The following is a 17,273-nucleotide window of genomic DNA, read 5'->3' as shown; positions in this document are numbered from 1 at the left end:
TGCGACTGCTGAGCAGACTTTTATACTCGGTCTGTTCTTTCTGTCCTCCCCCTAATCCTGCCCCAAAAAATGTGGCTACCGTGCAAATTACCCTGTTCTGCTAGTTATGACTTTGACTAAAGTTCAGCTTGTGTCCTCAGCGTTAACTCAAGAGAGACAAAAGTCCTGATAAGTGATTGACTAAGTGTGATGATAAACCTCACATGATTGATTCATTGATCCATTTGTTGCATAAGGCAAGACACAGCACCATCACATTTGTTCCCTTTTTAATCATAAACCATCCGGTCAAATATATCAAACAGCACATGAAAATCCAGTGAAGCTGACAATGCAAACACGCAACCACATATACAAACATATGCACTCATTAGATTGACGTCTGTACAACAGATGGAAGATATAATATTCAGCAGGCAAAGGTGTGTAGAGGGACGTAGAAGCTGGCTTCGTTTTTGGCAATAAGCAAGAAGACATGACAACAGCTGACAAACTTTAGAGTTAAAGAAACATTGTGTATCGTCTCCATGAAGAAGTTTCACAGCAAATATGTAAGGTATGTGGTGACTGGAGCATTTTAACCCCAAGTTAAGGTTTTACTATTAGTGACAGATTGAACAAATCATAGAGAGAACATAAGTATGGTCACTGAACCCTGAACTTTTGGCAGAAAGGCATGATTTTTGGAAAGAAACATTGAAATAGACATCTTGCATGCACCTTGTAAAAAGAGGGTACAGTTTACATGAGATCCAAGAGGGGTTCAATAATAATATTACTTAAGTTCGTGAACAAGCTGACACCACCTTGCATAAGCTGCATCAAGCAGCTCACCAGTCACATGTCTCCCAGGTATACAGTAGAGGAAGAAAAACAATCATTTGTCAAAAAAACAACAAAATTTCAAACAAATATTTTCATGAGTGACGAAAAACCTCGACACTGATTAACAATGAGAACCCTGTCATTAAAATCATTTAAGTTTGTGGAGAGGCTGAGGTGTGGGCGTGTCAAGTGAGGCTGTTGTGTAACATATTCAGGTGTCTGGTTTCTTCTCAGAGAGCAGCCAAGGACACAAACACAAAAGCAGCCCCATGCAGCAAGAACCAGAACTGCTTTCCATGTGAGGAATGAAGAGACCAGGCGCAATATCACATCCAGCACACCTATTTTGCCAATCGTAATCTCTTAAATACCTCCTCAAGTCCCTGTCATTTGTAGGAAAAATATATATTCAGGTCAGCTCAAAGGGACATTAACAAAAAACAAACGACTTCAGTTTCGTTTAGAAAAAGTGAGTTGAAAATCACTTTTGCTCTCCAGGTTTGGAATGAATAAGGGAGGAGAGAGGGAACAAAGTTAATCCTGCCCTTCACGGAAGCTTGCATGCTTCTGACCTTGGTAATCTAAAATATCCAAGTTACAATGCTGTGCAACTTCAGATTATTAGCTTGAATTTTGGATCTTGTATTAAAGCATTGAAGCCCCTGGTATGTGAGCCGGATGTGGAATACAGAATAAACATGTGCGTCCAGAAGCAAACTTGTCGTCGCATGAAGATAAAGTGGTTAAAAGTGTAAAAATATCTCACCAGAACAAAACTACAACAGGTGAACGGTAATTCTCCTGAAAAATATAATAGTCAGAATGAGAAACTTCCAAATAGTTTAGACTTATCAAAAGTGTTTTAAGTATTTTTTTGTTCTATAATCACAGCTTATCAGGAAAAATAAGATACCATCTGAAAACATTACTTTCCTTTAACCACAGGCGACTTAGTACAATGGAAATTTGAAGCTTCAAACATCTCAGTTTATGTTACGCATATCAAATTAACTGACAAAAATGAAACTTATTGCTTTTCTTGTTATTACGTAATTAATGCACTGTGACCTGCACATAACGAAGCACCAACTGATGACAGACGGTTTTATGCAACAAAACACTGAGAGTCAGGGATTAAACGGTAGTCCTTTCTTCATCACATATTAACTGTGTAAAAACCTGTGAATCTTCACAAAATAAAACATTTTAATTGAAGGCAGTGCGTCACATCTGGCGAAGTTTGAGGAGAAACCATGCACGTCATGTTCTTACACATTCAATATGCAAAAAAACAAAACAAAACAAAAAACGAAAACAAATTTCTTATAAAATGTCCAATGCAGTGGTGGTGGAGGGGGGTATATTTTACCCTGCTTGCATCAGTCTTTTATGTTTACTTCATTTGTGTCACGTATTGCGTAAGGTAACCATGCACTGGCTTCTGATATCGGGTTACTTTTCAACAGGGTGACAACTTGTGGTTTAATGTCCTCGACCTTGCCTGTTGGGTAAAACATTGCTTTATTTGAGCTGAGGCACACAATGCTTGATGACAGACCTCGTCAGGCTCAGATCTTATCGAGGGGTCACGGCAGGTTTTCATGCTTCCCACTAATTCGCGTCATGCATAACTGGTCCGACTCCATCAGCGAAAATACTGAGGTCCAATTATAAAATGTGCCAAGTGCTCATGGAGATCCGCCCTTCCTGACCTACTTAAGTTCGGTTCTCCTTGTTCCTCACGACAAACTTGTACCTATCGAATGTTGAGATTAGTGGAACACCACCAAAAGACTCTTTAAATGTCAGAATGATGTGTGCAATGAGAAATAAGACCTCTCTAGTCTGAAGTTTGATATAAATGTGACCCTGTAGTGCAATGGAAAGTTTAGGGTTACATAAGGAAATGAAAAACATTGGTAAACATTGTGTTCAGTGAAAACTCACAGTGAATCATATTCCATGAGCATTGTGTAAACCAGATCAGTTCTAATAGATGAGAGCTCAAGTTTTCTCTGGTTTCGGCTCCACTTATTTGCCACTGTGTTTAACATTGATTGAAAACATTGATTCATGCATCACACTATCTCCCATTTATCAAAAAATAGGGCTCAATTACTAACAAACGAACTCAAACATGAGCCTTTTTTTAAACACTTCACAGCAATGGTCAGTATATATTACCAAATGACTGAATCAATATGCAGCACTGTTTTAAAACAAAGAACATAAAGTGTGCCAGTGTTTTTAATAAGACTTTCTTCTTATTGCACAACAGGAAATTCCAGATGAGGACTTGACTTTGTCTTCTGGAAATGATCAAGTTTTCTTCTAAAACCAGAGGTTCTTACAAAGGATGTAAAAGAGCTTGAACCAAACAAATAACACATGCTGTAAATGTTAACATGTTTTTAGGTCAACAGGCAGTAAAAAGCACAATTCTTCTTATGGTTTTGCCCTAAAGCTTACAGAATAACATTAGCATATATTATTATATCTCATTACAATTTACACTTATATCAAATTGAGGAATGAAAATGTGTTTTAATTATAATTTAATAGCTTTGCCCACAATGCACTTCTTTACATAACTTCATTAAAAAGTGAGAAAGAAAAAGAGAAATTGCATTACAATGACTGTTTGTTACTGTACCCCTTTTGGGGCTCTGCGATGCCTCTGAAGGGAGGCCAGTGCCCTGATAGTCTCAGCACACTTCACATGATTTAATAGACGCTATCTTTAGTCATCGTTAGTCATGTACTACATATAAAGACAGCGGTCCATTATCAACAACACAGTGGTGGAAAACATCTTGAAATATAAGTGCATCTCAAAAAACAGACTTCAACAGAAAAGTTATGTTCCATCAGCTGTTTCTACGCTTGTGACATTAACAAGTTTTACATTTTAAGATAAATATGGACTCAAGTTAAAGAGAACCATCGGATATGAGGAAATGTTCAATGAATTTGAACTACTGTATATTTTATTTTTGGGAATTGCTATGCAGAATTGTGAAAAAATTTAAAAAAAATGGTGGAAATGTTTGTAAAATGTCCAAAATATTTAGAAATTTAAATAGCATTTAAATGAAGGTTAAAATGAACTTTTCTACTGTATTCTGATTTTTTTTTTAGAAGCACCTGCAGGCAGTATTTGTTTTGCAATGTTAATGGCCCAGTGCACCTTTCAACAATGCCACAGGATTATACACAGCACAGTGACGCTACTCATATTTCTTTTCCCACACACTGAGAATCAATTGGTCAAACAAGCTCAAGTACATTTCAGCAGTTTATAGTGCTGTGAGGGGAGGAAGGTTTGTTCCCACTCAGTCAACCAGTGGACAACACCAAATGAAAAAGTCACAACATAAAACTGACATGAGCACTTCCAGCAAAGTTTTTGGGCAATAGATTGAGCAGTAGATTATCATTTGAGGAACTTCTTATGGTTAATCTAACAGAAATAAAAACATGTAAAAGGGCAAAGTATTCATACAACAATCGACTGTCGCCACTGTTTACTTTGAGCAAGAAATTAAAATCAGTTTGAGTCTAAAACAAATTAAAAACAAAACAAAATATAGGAATGATGATTTTTCATTTAGAAGACTAATTTTAATTCACTTCTATGGAAGACAGCCATTTGCTTCTGTATTTTTCTACAGTATTTTTTTAAGTTCTAGATTAAAACTTAAATATATTTACATTTATTATTATTGTTTGTCCTACAATTTTTCACATAAAACAATATTAAGTGATTAGACATATTTCCCTGTGAAAAGCTCAGGCATGAACTTAACATTTGCTGAGAAGCTGAAAATTTTGTTAAAATGAGGTTCTGCATCCGAACAACAGCTGAAGCTGGAATTGAACTGGCTCCATACTTTACGGCTGTAAACGGGAAACATGTGTTCCCCTTTCATTTGTTCCACTTAAAATCACACATGGGTTATTAAAAGTCAGGCCTGCTGTGCCCTCAGTGAGGCGGGATTGGAGCCAGACTAAAATGAAAGATAACAGCGGAAGAGGCCTGTGATTTCAGGTCTCTTCTCAATTAGAGAACAAGTGCAACAGCATTCTGTCAAAAAATGTAAAATGTGTGCAGGATTTCATACAATCGTACAATAAATCACCACTTCTCCACCATTAGTCTTCAGGCTAATTCTCCCAGCAGCCTTTGCAGGGTTTGAGGTGACAGCCACAGCATCTCCACCAGGTTATACTGGCAGTAGCCCATCCAGAAGCCAAACAGCACATCAGTCACATTGTGCCTGCCAAGCAGCACCCGGCTCAACCCCACCAAGCCCACCCACAGCAGCACGAGGACCCTCAGCGGGGCAGCCAGGACCAGGTGAGCCAGCAGGAACCGCCCGCACATGGCTGCACGGGTGGCGTGGCCCGAGGGAAAGGAGTAGCGGTCCACGGAAAAGGTGGCAAACATGTCCATGCGGTTGTGTGCTGGGCGACGTCGACGCACCACCGCCTTCACAATGCCAACCAGGATCAGGTCCAGCAGCAGGCCTGCGGCAGTCAGAAAATAAATATGGCGTGAGTTACACACAGGAAGAGCTTTGACAGCCGCGAAGGCAGTCAGACCATGACAACTTACACCAGTGTTTCTAAAACTGTTAAAGCTTTAAAATGTGTTACAGTTTACCTGCCACCAGTGGTAGTCATCGTCTGTCTAGTGGTGCATGGGGACAAGACATAAACATATATTTTCGTAATAGAATGTATCTGAAAATATATACAATTATTAAAATAGTAGAAAACTTTGAATGAAAAAATAGAAGACATGAAATTCATATTTAAAATGAATGCCTAAGTAATATGTAATAAGTAATAAGTAATATGACAAGCCTCTGCTGCATTATGTTCAGGTCAGCCATAATGATGATACTTTAAGAATTCCACATCTTATCAAGTGGTAACAAACTGTGGAAAGTTTAGAGAGCAAAGTTTTATAGTTTCTATACAGCAGCTGAAAATCTACTTTCTGTTCAAAGTGATTTTTCGGTAAAGTAAGTTGAAAAAAGCCCAACTTAGCAGTCAGCCACACAGAAAACAGATGAAATATCTTAGGTCAGCCACTGCTCCTTAGACGGACGTTACTCACTTGTGATCAAAAATGTTGGATGCGATAACGTCAGAAAATTATGATTCTCAAACAAAAATTTAGCTCCAGAGCTTCAGGCATCAATCTAAAAGATCTTGATTAAATTACAGCTTTTGATTTCTATTTCATTTGTGGCGTTAAAGGCACAAAAAGATTTTTTTACTGTATCCTCATGTTCTCAGTGGGTTTCAGAGAAATTAATAAACAAAAACAAATAATAACATTAGTATGGCATTGAGTCACTTGCTGTTTTGATTTGCTGATTTCAGATAGCAATGGATATACCCTCCTATATTCAAATGTAGGACATGGTCCATAGTGTGAGTGAGCAAGTAGCCAAATGATTAAAATGTCTTACTTTCTTTGCACAATCTGAAAACTGCCATTTCCATTACAAAGTGTCTTGGGTTTACTCTCACCGCACTTTGAACCAACAAAGAAAGAATTTCCTCTTCTTTTGCTTTTTTAAACAAGCATCAACTGAAGAAAAAAAAAAACCTAAAGTGATTTATTTACACGCAGACAGACACCAACAGTGCAGAGGACCAGAGGTTGCTCCTTATTGATGTCACGTAGTCAAGACAACTAACTGGTAAATATTTCATTAAAGTTTTAGTTTTTTAAGGGGGGTGGAGGGATAAATTTCTTGCTCACTGGTAATAGAGCACTCCGGTCTCCTGCAGAAGCTTACCCTACAAAAAAAAAAAAAAAACAGATGAGGTCTTATTTTACGAAATTTACCACTTCATGAAGAAAAGTATTGGGTCAAATGTTTGAATAGATTTGAAGAAGATTAGTGAAAAAAAGAAAGCACACATTTAAAAAATGGCTTTTTGTGGAAAAGTGCTCTTGTACTCTCTACAGGAATATTAGCGGGTGTGAAGCGCTGTCCATTGTTAATGTGATTTACTGATACACAAAGTGGCCCACTTTGGATGGGAAAGAATTGGATTTCTGCTGTCCAGATGATGAATAAAAACTTAGATCTAAGCCACATGTGTCTGCAATCAATGGGTAAAGATAAAATATTAAAAAAAAAAACCAATACATAACTTCCACAGCAGCTTTAATTTAGTCAATTATCCACAATTACCTTTAAGTGGAAAAGTTATGTAGGGCATTAAGAAGCAGACCATAAAAGAGAAACACAATGCCAATATGTGAAATGTATGCCACTGGACTCAGCAGAAATGGAAACCTGCTCTGCAGAAGGCCCAACATCTGACAGTGAATAGAGGTTGCACAATGCCACCAGACAATGAGTTTTTTTTTTTTTTTTGTATGAAATTGATCGACCTACTTATTCCACAGAAGATAAATTCTAATGTTTCAGCTCACCGACATCCATTTTCTTATGAACATATTGGAATAAATGGGAGAAATCTCCTCTTCCCCAGCATTATTGTGGTATATGTACAAAGCAAGCTTTGTAATTCAGGTTAGAGTAGAAGAACCTGATATGGACACAACAATAACTCTATGAAACAAGTTTAGGGAAGATGTGAATGAGATGGGTGAACTGATCAATACTCCTTTGGATGAATGTGCCAAATCTCCCCACAGACTTTGAAGCAGCAGTGAAAGCAATCATAGCCATTAAAGAAGGCCACGCCTCACAATTATTCACAATAGGATGTCCTAAAATTGTCTGTAAAAGACTCAATAGGTTTCTCTAATAAGTAGTTCATGCAGAATCTTGGAAAACAATATTATGCAAGAGCTCAGTTCACTTCACACTATATTTTACGTGACCATCGAATTTGCCTGTTTGGGTCAAACTTCACCAAAATCTTTCACTGTTTGAAATCAGCTGTTTGCAATGCAATGTGTTTCATTTGACTGTATTGGAAAAGAGAATGTAAAAAGAAGGTCAAGCAGCATATGAACGCATCAAAGCCGTTCAGTTGTGAGAGGGGACTGCAATGGGGATCAGAAAGACTCCAGAGTGAAGATCAGATGACATCTACAGGTGAAAGTCTGCAACCACTGCATGAGAAAATTGAAGAGCGTCTGGGAAACAAGCAGAAATAACCAGAGGGGGTGGGATCAGCCTATCTGTGAGTGAACACAGCCAGGCACATGAGCTGTCAGTACAGTATCTCAATGCAAGCCGAGCTACAATAAAGACATACATATGCATGTTGTAGGTTTTCTGCGTGTTGTTTGGATGTGGGACATAGATGAAAGCAGGAAGCGGAGATGGTTTACCCATAAGCAGGTTGAGCATGACTTCTTGTCCCGCAGCGCTGTCGCTCTTGTACAGGCAGTAGGCGGTACCAGCCAGCCAGGGGATGCCATGTCCCGATATCTCAATGAGCTTCATGAGCGGGCGCACACTTCCCCAGGACGAGTCCTCACAGGCGCACACCCCCAGACGCTTGGACAGCCACAGGTCGATGGCGAGCAGAGAGCTCAGTGCCACGCGGAGGAGGGAGGGATTGAGCCGGATGCCATCCTCCTCAGGTGGACCCTGGCCGCTGGCGGAGCCCGTGGAGGAGCTGGAGCCGCGGCGACGTGTCGGGCTCTCCGAGGCTCGGAGCCTGGCGGTGGTGGGATCGGAGCCCTGCCGCTGGAGGAGGTGCGGCGGGGAGGACCGGTTCAGCGGCTTCGTCAGGGACATGAACTCGTAGCGGCCGTTGGAGCTCCCGAGCACCGGGCTCCCTCCGCTACGTCCGGGGTTCTTAGCTTTAGGAGACGGCATGTTGGCTGGCGATTTATCGGCGCAGGTGTAGTAATGTGTGGAGTAGTTGCACCGCAGTGGAGGCTTTTTCTGCAGTGCTGTCCTGTTTTCTCTTCTTTAGTTCATCTGTTGAATCTTTGACAATTCTTATCACGTCCAGCTACACCGAGTCCTGCCGCCATCTTTGTTGTTCCGACCGCAAAGCCCTCTGGGAAATGTAGCATTACCACAAACTCCCAGCCTACAGAAACAGAACGGCGAGTGCAAGGAATTATTATTATTATTATTATTATTATTATTATTATTATTATTATTATTATTATTATTATTATTATTATTAATAATAATAATAATAATAATAATATATAAAAAATGCAAAAACAAGGTCTTGGAGTGTTGAGGGGGGGACGTCAAGTTGTGTGTGTGATAGAAACTTATTCTTTTATTTTAACTGTAGTGGTTTACAGGTTAAAAAAAAGGCGGGTGATGGTTTTGTATGATTTGCATGTTATTTTCTTCTTTCATTTCTCCGCGTGCGTGAGTTAAATAAAGTTTTATGATTGAAAAAACAAAACATGTGACGTCCCCTCTTGCCCCGCCCCCCTAAACCTGACCGTCCATTCATGCGCATGTGTCGCAGCCCTCTGTGTGGATCCAGCCTGTCTCTGTGTCTTTCTCTCACGCCTGAGCTGCATCACAGAGCCCACCATGCCTGGACTTCTGCTAGGAGACGAGTTCCCAAACTTCGAGGCCGACACCACCATCGGAAAGATCAAGTTCCACGAATTCCTGGGAAACTCGTAAGTGTGCAGGTTTGACGCTGGTGCGACACGCGTTTGATTTATTCAAACGGTGGGACTGAAGAAGTGCACCGAGACGTGGAAGTTGCGCTAGCTCCCTCCTCTACCATCCAAATTTACCTAGCACTTTAAAGACCGGTTTGTGTTGCAGTCTCGAGACCGTCATGTGACACCCCCCGGCTGTCGGACCGGGTTACACAAGGGTGACTGTTGGTTGTTTAAAGGATTATGTAACACGGTTTGGGGGTGTGGGGTGTGGGGGCTCCCAAAAGTTCGTGATTTTAAGTTAGAGTGAAAGTAAACAATTAGAACTACTCACATTGCTGTTAGAGCGTGGAGTGTTAATTTTTGCTCGTGTATGTACTTCACTTCGTATTTTTCTTGTTTGTAACTTCTCTCCTCATAGTTGAGTACAATTTACACCATGTGATGCACCTCACTACATTGAAAACTGAATAATGAACTGTGTGCACCCACAATTTCAAGTACATTTTTGTAACCAATGGGTTTATTACTTTAGTTGATAAATCTGGTACTTTCAAATCAATTAGCCACTGTGTTAATTGTACACATATGCTTGTTTTTCTTAAGTAATTTGAATTACTTGTCTTTCTTTAACAATGCAAAAAACATGGTTAAAAAAGTAGTTAGGATAGTTTTTGAGAAAAGTGCTTTCTGAGAATGCTCTTTAACACAATGCTTAGCCAGTCAGTTATCACAACTGCCAACAGTGCAAAGCAGTGTCTGGCTGAGCTCCCAGTTCTGTTCAGCTCAGCTTTTTTTCTTTTCCTTTTAGTTTTTTTTTTTTTTTTGAAGAACAGAGATAACAGAGCAGTGTGTTTATGTTTAACACACACACACACACACACACACACACACACACACACACACACACACACACACACACACACACACACACACACAAGGTCTGTTCTGTCGTGTCCTTATTTTCACACATACTTATTAAAATTTGTGCTTTATTATTGCAAGCCTTTACTAGAAATTTGTCATATTACTTTAACACGTGTGTGAAGACATTTCCATAAAAGATGTCAAACAACAAAACAATGTTTATCTGTGTGAAACTAATTGGTAACAGATAAGTGTACCATCAATCTGCCGAAGCAGGAATGTTTCAGATTTTACTGGGAGCTTTGAGTATTTATCTGTTCTGCCATTTTGTATACATTTTTGTGAGTTTTTTTTTTCTTTTTTCTTTTTTTTTTTTTTGCATTTTCAATTGTAAACTGGCTGCTATCTTCGCCAAGTCCATTAACCAGAGCAGATGTTTATCTCAACAGGACCTAGGATAAGATAAAATAATTAAAAAAAAAAGAAGCATAAAACACTAAATATTTCATGTCCTTTTTTCGACTGTGGACATTTCCAGCATCTTCTTCATTTCATCCAGCAAATGAAGTATCTGAGGTTCAGATATTGGTAAGAGAAAGCTCGGCTTTTTAACCAAACAGCTTTATTTTCTCATCTTGTTTACACAGAGTGACTGAAAACATCTCCGTACAAATACACCACCCAGTTCTGATAACAGCAAATTAATTTCCTTAGTTCCCCACTAGGAATTCACGAACCGCCCCTCTGTTAGAACTATGTCCTAGTTTTCTTGCCTTCCATTATGTGCTGCTATCGTAGCTCAATGGGGATTGTTTTTGGCAGCACCAGTGGAAGCTACAGTCCCAGGGGAGCAAACATTCTACAGCCTCCTGGTCAGTTATGGACGGCGGAATTGCTCTAACAAAAGACATGAGTATCATTCAACATCTTGTCATATTCATCATAACATCATCTCTTAGCTTCTAAAAAGTACAACAATTTCCTCTAATCTTTAGCCAATTTGAGATTTCACCAAACAATCAGGCGATTATAATGCCATGTGATTACAAGTCACACCAAGCTTTTTAAAATAGTTTGAGGCATAAAAGTCAGGTGCTTTCCAAATGACGGATCCCTTCTCAGAGGATCAGCAGCTTCAGTTTTTTTCCCCTGTGGAGCTTTTACGGGAAAAGTCTGTCTCTCACTGTTCATCCTCAGACCAACACAGATGGATTTCATATCTTGAGTTGGACTTTGCCAGATTCACAGACACCTGCTTCTTCAATCTGTGTCCGGAAATTCCTCTGATAAGACAAAATGTTCTTGGCTTTTCTGGATCATTTCCTTCCCTTCTATCATTTATTTTCTGTCATGTTAAAGACAAAGAAAAAAAAAACAGGTGATTTTACATTTTATCTCATAATACTGAACATAGAGTGAAAAATCCAGCAATCATCCATGAGCGTGAGCAACAGAGAGGGTTGGCTGCTTCTTCTTTTTAACCATTGAGATAGACTTTTAGAAGAACCCGTATATCCCAACCTGTTGGATTTTTGACAATAAAACTAATAAATGAGGACAGAATAAAATGAAAACTACATGCTGAAGGAAAAAATGAACAACTGAGCTAATTGGAGATAAAAATATACTAGTGACAAATTCTACTTTGAATCATACTGAATTGGTACTTTGCACATGTTGCTTTATTTTTGCAAAATGGTGAAAATCAGATCATAATTCATCCGTGCTCTGTGTGCAAAGTGCACCAAATTAAATCACGTCATGAGATGTCACTGAAATCGCAGCTCATGCCAGCCTGATATGTTTAAGTCTTTTGAAGCAAAAATTTTTGTAGTCTTACTTTTGTGAGAAAATTGCAGAATCATGTAGATGACATTTTGTCATACTTCAGAAAGTCTTGATTTATTGAGTTCATGATTTGAGAACAAAAACTCGGGGAGCTCTCTGAGCTCTCTGTAAGAGACACATTGTTAATGACAAGTAACGGTGACACAGTTTCTCCTCTCCTACTCCTCTGCAGGTGGGGTATCCTGTTCTCCCACCCGAAGGACTTCACACCAGTCTGCACCACTGAGCTGGCCTGCGCTGCCAAAGTCAGCAATAAGTTCCAGAAACGAGGTGTGAAGATGATTGCGCTGTCCGTCGACAGCGTTGCGGATCACCACGGGTGGAGCAAGGTCAGCATGAATGCATGGCACTCTGCAGCTCTTTATGAGGCTAAACTGATGGGACAAGTGATTGAATTCATGCATGTAAAGCCATAAAATATGTCATAATTCACTGCAGTCACATTGTAGTGTCGATAAAGAAACAAATTTTAAAAAACCTTCAATGACTGGAGATATGCATGGTTGTTCTCTTGTCAACTGAATTTATGATCTCCTCATTTGGACCAAAGCCAGAAAACCCTTCTGTGCATTTTGTATAATCATGAAATGCATTATTCAAACATCATCTGTCCAAATTGTCACAATTTATGCCTAGCTCAGTTGGGGGAAAAAAAATAAATAAATAAATAAAATAAGCCACAGGAATATCAGAGGACCGCTTATCAAAATCTGGTTAACTTTTACTTTCAAACCTGAAAACTCTTATAAGAGAAGGAGAAAAATACTTATGACGTTCAGAAAACACTGCGGACAATAAGATGATGGGGCAGTACATGAATTGATCACAGTTAAATGCCACTGTGTACATACATAGACATTTGTAGAATTTAAAACTCTCGTTTTCACAGAGTAATGGAAAAGTAATCCTTGTGGGCAATTGTGAACTTTTGTCTAGTTGAATGGATTAGCTAAACTGGCTGATGCACACACACACCGTTTTTGTTCTGCTTTCAAACAACAGTTAATGTACATGTGAAAGGAGGAGTTGATCTGCAGTGTCGCTGCTACCTGTTGGTTCCTATTTTGTCGCTGCAGCTGTTCCTCAAACAGAGATAGGAAACCAAGGTTAAGGTTGGTGTCAGAGTGTGTTTGGGTAAATGTCACACTCATCAGCTGGTGTGAGTGTGTGTGTTGGTGTGAAGTGGATGTCACTGCGTACGTACTGTTCCACTGAAGAGAAATATTTGTTTTTTTTATGAGGTGCCACTATTTTTGTTGGCCTCGACATTACATAATTCTAAAGAAATTCCATTGTAGAACTCCTGAGAAAACCTCACGGGCTTCTGTACTAACTGTGTCCACTACAGATTTCTGATGACGACCTTCTAATGTAAAAACCTGAACAGTGTGAAATGCCTTTAGTGCATTGAAGTGGTGGAAATGTGCTCTATCAGTGACGTCCATTCAGCATTCAGAAATGGCCCTCTGTACACAGCCTGACTCTTCTCGATGATGTATTCTACTAAAACACTTTTCATGATCACATGAAATCTTGAATTCCCCCCCCCCCCAAAAAAAAAAAAAAAAAAATAAAATCTGTACATTTCTCACCTGCAGGTTAGAGTTTGGTCAAAGAAGGGACCGGGTAAAACCAATATCATTCATAAATTTTTGTAGTTCTGCAAAAAAAGAATAGGAAAACTGCTTATTTCATTTTAAACTCAACCCATTCCTCGTCCTACGTGCGGCTCTGACATGACCCCGTACCCTCCAGAGTTCATGGCCCCCGTGCGATGCGTCGCTGTCGTGTTGTTTCAAGCTTACGCAGGAGTAAATATTAGACACGGTGGATGTCCTCTTGTGACTGATCTAACAGTAGAACTATTGGAGCGAATATTTAACTCAGGATGATGACACAAACTCCCAAAGTGTAAAGGCTGACGGTGTCCCTCCGTGCAGGACGTGATGGCGTACGGCAGCTGCGATGGATCTGCTCTGCCCTTCCCCATCATCGCTGACGATAAGAGAGAGCTGTCAGTGAAACTGGGCATGCTGGACCCCGACGAGAAGGACAAGGATGGGATGCCCCTCACTGCCCGCTGTGTGAGAAAACCATCTTCTTCCTCATGTTTCATCCTCTTTTCCTTTTCATCACTAGGGGATCGAGTGTATTCTTTCTTTCTATCGGTACAAAAGAATACATGAAAGATGAAAGAATGGCTTCAGAATGTGAAATTAACTCAAAGTTGGGGTGTGACGTCTTTTGCAGCTCAATCAACTTTGACAAATAAAAAAATATATATTTTTGATAAATATGGAACCAATCATTGCCTGGTAGGCGTTGCTGCCCAGAAGGGAGAATGGTACTTTGGACCATCGCCACCACTGCCGTCATCACGGAAGATGTGTGTTTTTTGGTTTGGAGTTTGTTATGAGTAAAAGTAAATGGACATATCATTAATCAGCAAAAGATTTCCTCTGTCACGTCATCCACGCCATGAAGGGTGTCGGCGCGTCAGCCAGAATTCGGGTAGGAGCATCTCAGGGGCTTCTAGCGTAGGTTTATCCGCTACAGTTGTGTTGCGTTTGTAAGCAACATGCATTAAATTGTAGGATAAAGAAAGAAATCAACAATTGAATAACAATTACTGACTGAAAATAAATACTTGACTTTAATTTGGAGATGGCACTAAAGCTAAACAAATGATGCTGCAGTCACAAATGGGCCAATTCTTGGAGCCAGTTGAATATTTATTAATAAGGCCACATTTTCCCTCCCTGCACGAGAAGAGTGACACAAGGTCAAGTATCGGTAAAGCAGAATCAACTTTTTGCAGAGTGCAACTGTCATACACTCATCCTTGTTACAAATCTATTCAAATGCATATTTATCATAAATTTGGCATTATTTTATAGAGAGAAAAAAATGGATTTCCAACAGGTTCATTGCAATTGTTTTAACAATAAAATCTTTCTTTCTAAACAGAAATATTCACACTTCTTAGTCACCTTCAGTAAAACTTATATTTTTTGTTTTTAACGTGAACGTAATGATGGAACCCGCTGCTTGCCGATCCACCCCAGGTCTTCGTGATCGGCCCTGACAAGAAGCTGAAGCTGTCCATCCTTTACCCAGCAACCACCGGCAGGAACTTTGACGAGCTGCTCAGAGTCATTGACTCCCTGCAGCTGACTGCACAGAAGAAGGTCGCCACGCCCGTCGACTGGCAGGTACCAAGTTAAACCATGTCTCTTGAAAAGACTTTCATAGACCAAATATAACCAGACTTAAGAGTGATGTTTTTGATAGATGTATTTTAATTACTTTTAAAAATTGATTAATGGAACAAATTCAGAGCCAATATTATGAAATGAGTCTGGAATGGATCCGTCTTTACTACTTTATCTGCCAACAACGGTTGAGTTTTTAAACTATAGTTTTTTGTGGAACAGTTTGATTTTCAGCAAAAATGTGATGTTCCGATTTATTCAGTGGCATGTTGCTTCTTCACCTGTGTGCTTCGAGACACACTCACTGCTCCATCTTGTGAAATCAAGAGGTATAACGAGACATGATGCCAGAGAGAAGTTAGTCAGTAAATCTCTTTACTGCACATCACACTGATGTCTTTTGTTTGGACTTTGCTTTCTGGTGTTTTTTTTAATTACCATCATATGTTGAGAATATTTTACGTGAGTCTTTCTGGCAGTCGATGTGTTTTACTTCTGCTGCGTTCAGGCAGCTTGAAAATGCAGTAGGTGCCAAACATGCAGGTGCCTTCAAATAACATGAACAAATGAGCAACATGACACACTGATGTTAAGCAGTTAGTGGTCAAAAGAGGCAAATTTTGACTGGCTGCTTCACTTCTGAATAAATTGCTGTATTTATGGCATTTTGGAAGCAACAAATAGTTTAATTACTGAATAAATTCAAACAAGATGAAGTGTAGTTTTGTTTGTCAAAGACATTATTTGATGTTCAAAAGCTTTATTCATTAATTTGCAATTGAGGCATATCAATAAAAGAACAGAAGAACAAGTCAATTTCCTCATAGATCAACCAACAGCTACTAGACATGAAGGTCAGCAGGCACAAATTTGTGATAATTTCCTTTTTTTGTGTGCTTTTAAGCTGTTAACATATCTAGTGATTGTTCTACCACTACAAACATTTATAGGAGCAAAAGTAAAATCAGTTTCACAGAAGGAGTATTTTAATTTAAGTCATAGGATTGAAAAGGTAACCTAATTTGTCATTTGTGTGTGGAGTGCACACATTCCTTGACTCTGATCAAGCTGTGGTTATGTTATGTGAAATCAAACCTGCTTCTGGCAGCTTCCCAAAACGTCCCACTTGTCCAGTGGGAAGAACACTAACCGTAGCAAAATTCACTGCACCTTCCTCTACTGAATCATCCACCACTGCAAAGTTGTGAAAACCGCAATACACAATTTAAAATGCTTAAAACCTTTAAGTTTCTTTCTGATCTGAGTGGGTCCATGTCTCATCACGCTGTACCACAAAGCACAAGCTTCCACTCGGGCAAAAGCAAACCTCAAATCTTTAAAAGTGCACTTCCCTGCTCTCACATCTCTCTCCAGCCTGGTGAAGAAGTCATGGTCATTCCCACGCTCTCTGACGCTGATGCTGCTACTCTCTTCCCCAACGGTGTGAGAAAAGCTGAGGTGCCTTCTGGGAAGAATTACCTGCGCTTCACCAAGCCCTAAACCGCTGCAAAGAGAGCGTCCTACTGCAGCTTTTCTGTTTCATGAAACATAATGTAGAGTTGACCATAACCAATAGTTGCACTCACCTGGATTGGTGGCTACTGCTGCCTGTCAGCCAATGTTTCCAGCACTGAACTATACTGTGCCTTTTTCAGTCAAAATAAACACATTTTCTCACTTTATTGTTTTGTACCTCTTTAAATCATTTCAGAAGCTCAGTAATTAATTGATTTGTTGCTATCAGAGTGTGGACGTCTGACCCGTCTGTTGCTGCAGTGCCGTTTTCCCATCAATAGATGGCGCTCCCTGTTCAACCGTTCAAAGTGAAGGCTGCTTTGGGAGCTGCGCTTCATGCGCTGAAGTCACTGTTTAACTCGCAATTAGGAAGAGGCTGTGGCAGAAGAATGGTGGATTTCATATCTAAACTCGCCTGC

The 17,273-nt window shown here is 39.7% G+C and overlaps 2 protein-coding genes across 2 annotated transcripts; one reads left to right on the top strand and one right to left on the bottom strand.

The window, feature by feature from the left end:
- Positions 1–252: 252 nt before the first annotated feature.
- On the bottom strand, positions 253–8,826 carry plpp6 (phospholipid phosphatase 6). Its single transcript, XM_030083083.1, has 2 exons — positions 8,156–8,826; positions 253–5,352 (listed from the first exon to the last, which is right to left on the bottom strand). Exons 1-2 carry the CDS (start codon positions 8,646–8,648, stop codon positions 4,985–4,987), a joined length of 861 nt encoding a protein of 286 aa, XP_029938943.1. The 5' UTR covers positions 8,649–8,826; the 3' UTR covers positions 253–4,984.
- A 393-nt stretch (positions 8,827–9,219) lies between these two features.
- prdx6 (peroxiredoxin 6) lies at positions 9,220–17,021 on the top strand. The gene is made up of 5 exons (XM_030083084.1): positions 9,220–9,427; positions 12,300–12,456; positions 14,068–14,211; positions 15,193–15,339; positions 16,714–17,021. Exons 1-5 carry the CDS (start codon positions 9,336–9,338, stop codon positions 16,837–16,839), a joined length of 666 nt encoding a protein of 221 aa, XP_029938944.1. The 5' UTR covers positions 9,220–9,335; the 3' UTR covers positions 16,840–17,021.
- The last annotated feature ends 252 nt before the right edge of the window (positions 17,022–17,273 follow it).

The sequence above is a fragment of the Salarias fasciatus genome, chromosome 23 (genome assembly GCF_902148845.1).
Source record: "Salarias fasciatus chromosome 23, fSalaFa1.1, whole genome shotgun sequence".
In the NCBI taxonomy this organism is placed as follows: Eukaryota; Metazoa; Chordata; class Actinopteri; order Blenniiformes; family Blenniidae; genus Salarias; species Salarias fasciatus.
This window is presented reverse-complemented; position numbering and strand designations above follow the sequence as displayed.